The sequence below is a fragment of the Nannobrachium achirus genome, assembly GCF_963921795.1.
Source record: "Nannobrachium achirus genome assembly, chromosome: 18".
NCBI lineage: Eukaryota > Metazoa > Chordata > Actinopteri > Myctophiformes > Myctophidae > Nannobrachium > Nannobrachium achirus.
In genome coordinates this window covers 24,799,439-24,805,438 of record NC_137825.1, presented here as the reverse complement: position 1 = coordinate 24,805,438, position 6,000 = coordinate 24,799,439, and the positions used below count along the sequence as shown (strand labels likewise).

Here is a 6,000-nt window from a genome sequence, read left to right as displayed (position 1 = left end):
ATGGAAATAGATATCTTTTTAAAGAGTTCTTTTTAATGTGAGCTGCTTCACAACAACAATCCTGGTGTAATCAAGACATTAGCTGTAAAAAATGCCTTTTAAATGTGAGATTATGGTGATGGGCCCATGAGGATCCATTTGGTTCCAGATTTGAGAACCACTGGCACTCCAGATACATCAAGAGTCCAGTCTGTTTTGTAGTTTCCAGTGGGAAAGCGAACTTCAGGCGGTCTAGATCGGTGGTTTTCAAACTTTGTGTTCCCAAGACACATCAATAGTAAAGTACAAAATCTCAAGGCACACCTGTATTCACACGTAAATAGCTGATATAAAAGCTAACATTGTGTCGCATCGCTTTTTCCCCTGGCATTTTTTAACATTCCTGAAAGCGAAAAAGTAAGTAAGTAATTTAAAATGTTTAAACCACATGACATGACATGACGTTGAATAAAAGAGGGTATAAAGCGTATCAAATGTGACTGTTTTGTGTGTGCAGAAACAGCAGATTTAAAAAACAAGTTGTATATCGTCACTGTCGGTCAGAAAACCTTGTATCTCCAAGTTTCAAATTTGTATGTTTTTTCGCAAAGTAAAGCCCTGCTTCATCACACAAGGCCGTCGCACAAAGGTAGTGAAAACAGCAGATCTACAAGCACACAACGCCTCGCGGTGCGAGGCGTTGTGTGCTTGTAGATCGGCTGTTTTCACTAGTTTAAATCATTTTTAAAATGATAAATGCAAAACGGTTTTCACCCGACAACGACGATATACTGTATTGCAATAATGTGTGGCTATCACAAATCCAAATAAATTAAAAAAACACCTGTCTCAGAGGAATGATGTTGAATCCATACAGACGAATGGAAAAACAGAAAAAGTTAAACCACGGCACTGTGTCTATTATTAAAAACAACAACAACAAGGAGAGATAATTAAAATTAAAATGACTAGAAGTGAGTTTTTCCCCCCCTTCCGCAACGGGAAAGAAACAAACACCAGCGCCTCTCCAACAACGGGATAGTTAATGAAAACAAATCGACCAGAGAGAGAAAGAGAGAGAGAGAGAGAGAGAGAGAGAGAGAGAGAGAGAGAGAGAGAGAGAGAGAGAGAGAGAGAGAAATCTTTTTCATATTTCATTAGCTCCAAATAACAAATAGCTTTTCATTTTTTTTTTCTTCTTCTGGGTAAAGCTTCAAATCGGTCCCACGCCAGGGCTTTTATTGGACTGCTGAGTGGACTATTTTCAGTGGCGCCTGGCTTTTAAATACCAGCCCCCCCCTCCTCCCCCCTCCTCCCCGCCACCCCCTGCGGCCTCCCCACCTATAACCAGCACCACACACACACACACACATACACACCCACAGAGAGAGACAGACACACACGCACAGAATCTCAGATGTATAATTTATGGTGGGAACGTGGCGTGCCTGGCGACAACGAGGCCTGCTCATTGAGCCGGGCCGGCGGCGGCAGTGATGGAGGAAGTAAAAGTATGGATACCGCAATGTAGGAATACTCCATTACAAGGTTAACCCTGCAAGGCCCAGCATGGCTTTTTGGCAACATTTTTTAAATAATTAAAAAAAAAAAAAGTTATAATTAGTTTTCCTGTTATTTTTTCACATTAACATCACCATTAAATCCTATTGTTTAGTATTACAATGCCATTGGCCACGATATTTGCATATAAATACCCCCCACCGAGGCTGACATTCACACCACTTAAAGATCTCTGGAGTCCAGAGTCTTGACGAACAACATCCCACTTTTTCACTGAAGCTATTCATCACAAAAACATAAGTAAAATGCCTGTAATAATTTTTTTTTTTAATGTATAGAACATATGCCTCCCCCTGGCCAGCCGGGGGCGCTTGATGGAGGGGAAAGAAACTGGTTGGAATAACGTGTTCCTTCCACGCGCTACGTCCATCCCGGGGAAATCCCCCCTGTCAGGTGAAAAGAAACAACTTGGACTCCTCATGCATAGAAGGAAGCATGAGGTCAGTCCGTTGTCTCCCCAGGCACGGCAGAGGGAGAGCAGAGCCCAGGATTACATAGGCAATTGGCACCGGGTGAAAATGGGTTGCAAAATCGTGGGATAAAAATTATATATATAAAAAAAAGAACATATGTACATATGTCAGTATTGTGAAAAATATCCCCAAAATGCAAATTAGAGCATGATTTATGATTTATGGCTATAAAACCTTACAAAAACATAATATTTTTTAAACATTACATCTTTATTAGGACTCCTACAACACCATCTGATTTTTGATGAACGTACATTTTATGATAATAATCCAAACCTACAAATTAACTAGTGACTAAAGATGTCAAATAATTGTAGAGGAGTAAAAAGTAAAAATATTTGCCTCTGGGATGTAGTGGAGTTTAAAGTACTGAACATTGGAAGAAATATTCCAGTAATGGCAAAATACCTCAAGATTGTACCTACAGTAAGGAGTAAATGTACTTAGTTACTTTACACCAATGCCGGCGGGTCTGAAAGTGTCCGACAGACAGACAGACAGACAGACAGACAGACAGACAGACAGACAGACAGACAGACAGACAGACAGACAGACAGGAGAGTTCACAGCAACAGCGGCTGCTTAGGTTTCTATGGCAACCACAGTCGTCCATTTCCTCACCTCGGTATCGACGCAGAGCTCTCTCTCTCTCTCTCTCTCTCTCTCTCTCTCTCTCTCTCTCTCTCTCTCTCTCTCTCTCTCTCTCTCTCTTACCCCATGTCTCTCTCTCTCTCTCTCTCTCTCTCTCTCTCTCTCTCTCTCTCTCTTACCCCATGTCTCTCTCTCTCTCTCTCTCTCTCTCTCTCTCTCTCTCTCTCTCTCTCTCTCTCTTACCCCATGTCTCTCTCTCTTTCTCTCTTTCTCTCCCTAAACATGTGACAGACAAACTCCACACGAGGGAATTAAACTTGATCAGGGATTCAGCAACGCTTGTGACAACACACACAGAAGCGGGCGCACACACGCACGCACACAAACGCACCCGCACACGCACACACACACACGCACGCACACACACGCACGCACACACACGCACGCACAAACCCCTCATCCACCCACCCACCCACTCAAACACACACGAAGGCACGCAAGCGCACAGATGGGGCGATGAAACAGACAGCTAAAAGGATGCGCCAACACGTCTCTCATTGTCTCAACACACAAACAGCAACACACGCCTGGATGAAACAGTAGCCCCACAACTCCCACACACACACACACACACACACACACACTCACACACACACAACGCACCCCGACGAAGGGAAAAAAGCAACAACCAAGCAAACAAAGACGGCCGTGAGACAGACAGACAGACTGACATGAGGGAGGGAGGGAGGGAAGGAGGGAGGGAGAGGAGGAGGGAGACGGAAGGGATGAAACCGCCTTTTGTCTCCCGGCGTGAAGGAGAAGGGAGTAATTAGCCGGCAGCCCCTGAGTTGCATTCATCCAAACACCAACGGAGGAGAGGGAGAGAGATACTCCTGCACCTTAAGGACACCTCTCTCTCTCTCTCTCTCTCTCTCTCTCTCTCTCTCTCGCTATCTCTCCCCCCCCCCCCACCCCCGCCCGGGTCCTTCAGCAATGCAACCCTCGCTTTTTCCTCCACACTTTTCATTTCTCTCAAGTCCCTCCTTCAATCTAAAAGCTCGCTCTCTCTATCTCTCTCTCGCTCCTTTTTTCCCCACGTATTTTGCCCTCTCTCTCGCTCTCTCTCTCTCTCTCTCTCTCTCTAGGTTACATCCGCACTCCTCCTCTTCACCTCCCCTGCTCTCTCTCTCTCTCTCTCTCTCCTCCTCCTCTCCTCTCCTCCGTCTATTTCTCCTTGCTAAAATGGCTGCCCAGGAAAACCCTGGCCCTCAGCAAAAAAAAAGAAAAAAGAAAAAAAAAGAAAAATCACACCGTTGCTGTGGAATAGCTGAACAGGCTGACATACTTGCGAGCGCGCGCACACACACACACACACACACACACACACACACACACACACACACACACACACACACACACACACACACACACACACACACACACACACACACGTATTCCACACACACACACACACACACACACACACACACACACACACACACACACACACACACACACGCACGCACACACACACACAGAGGCACATGACACATAGCTGCCGTCACAGTCAAATCCTCTGTGCTCATTTAACTCTTGGGTGTAAAGACCCAAACTCTCTTTTTTAACACTGTGAGGTAAATTAACACTGAGAATTTTCGCCGCTGTCAGGCAGAAACCTTGTATCTCCATAATTATTCTGTTATGATAATGCTCTCAGTGGTGGAAAGTAACTAAGTACATTTACTTAAGTAATGTACTTAAGTACAATTTTGAGGTATTTGTACTTTACTTGAGTATTGCCAATTTCCAATACTTTTACTTCTACTCCACTACATATCAGATCCAAATATTGTACTTTTACTCCACTACAATTATTTGAAAACTTTAGTTACTAGTTACTTTTCAGATATAAATTATAACATTATAACACATACATAAACCACTTTTGCCCTATTTTATACCTTGGCCATTTAACATTTTGGACTTTTACTTTTGGTACTTTAAGTACATTTTGATGCCAAAGCTTTCATACTTTTACTCAAGTACATTTCATTTTGAATTCTGGACATTTACTTGTAACGGAGTATATCTACATCGCGGTATTGATACTTTTACTTATAAGTACAAAATGTGAGTACTTTTTCCACCACTGCTACTCCGTCATACCAGTGTGTTTTACCAAAGTAATGAAAGTAGCAGATCTATACTTCTTGGACTTACAAGGTTTCAACGTGACAACAAGAAAGCTTCACTCAGTCCATTCAGGAGTACAGAGACAGAGATAAAGACAAAACATAGCGTTTACACACACACACACACACACACACACACACACACACACACACACACACACACACACACACACACACACACACACACACACACACACACACACAGAGGAGGGGGAGGGGGGTTTAGGTGGGATGGAGTGTGTCACTTACTGGCGGTACAGTTAATCCTGATACAGTCTGGAGGGGAACAGAACAAAGGGTTAATAGCTGCACGTATATTACACACTCCACGCACTGGGGACACACACACTGGCACACACACGCACACACACGCACGCACACACACACACTCCGCTGAGTAAGCGTGCACTCTCCCTATGCCAAACTGGACGGGTGTATGTGGACCGTGCAAATTATGTTTCTTTTAATGATCAATGAATACATTGTTGTTTCCGGCTTGGATCAACGGAAAGTAAACTTTAAGTTCCACACTGGAAACATTTTTCAAGGTTTTTAAAAGAAAGAATACCATGATTTAGTTTAAATATATATTATTGTTGTATTATTATTTAAATGTTACGTGTTTTGCCAATTATTTGGGGATGCCCACTTGCATCATCCTCACAGCCCATCAGATGGTTTCAGTCAGGTTTAAGACATGACTGGCATGTTGGCTAATAGCCAATAGAAAGTGAGGACGGTAAAATCTCTACCAATGACGGGCCGGGATGGTTGGGGTTGTTCAATTATTCATTGACGTTATTGGTCAGCGCCGTTGGCGACAGGAGAGTGGTTGGCTTTCAGCGTGAGTATATGGCGAGCGTGCGTGCTCATTGGCTGCTCCGTGCCCCGGGGAACCAATCGGAAAGCGTCAGGAGACTGAGAAGTGCACATCTCCGTCTGTCTAGACGACATCTCTTGGACGCGTCCTGTTTGTAATTTGGACGCCCCCTGGTGGCGCGGAGCAGACAACTCTTTGGGTTTAAATAGGCTCGTTGGTATAGAGAGGTCGAGGGGTCAGAAATGTTTGGATTTTTGTCCCCTCGGGTTTACCCACGATGCCTTGCGTGTGCCACGTGGCGTCAACCACAGTTGAAACGCGGCTGCAGACAACCAGAGACCGACACATGCACTCCCTCGTGTGT

General features: G+C 44.2%; 1 protein-coding gene across 6 annotated transcripts in view; it reads right to left on the bottom strand.

Annotated features, from left to right (window-relative positions):
• nrxn1a (neurexin 1a) overlaps positions 1-6,000 on the bottom strand; it is a gene marked incomplete at both ends in the record, with an annotated part of 148,175 nt that overhangs the window by 49,445 nt on the left and 92,730 nt on the right. For all 6 annotated transcript variants that reach the window (XM_080747606.1, XM_080747604.1, XM_080747603.1 and 3 more), the window contains one exon: positions 5,066-5,092. In XM_080747606.1, coding sequence (XP_080603732.1) covers positions 5,066-5,092 — 27 coding nt within the window. The remainder of the gene's footprint in view (positions 1-5,065; positions 5,093-6,000) is intronic.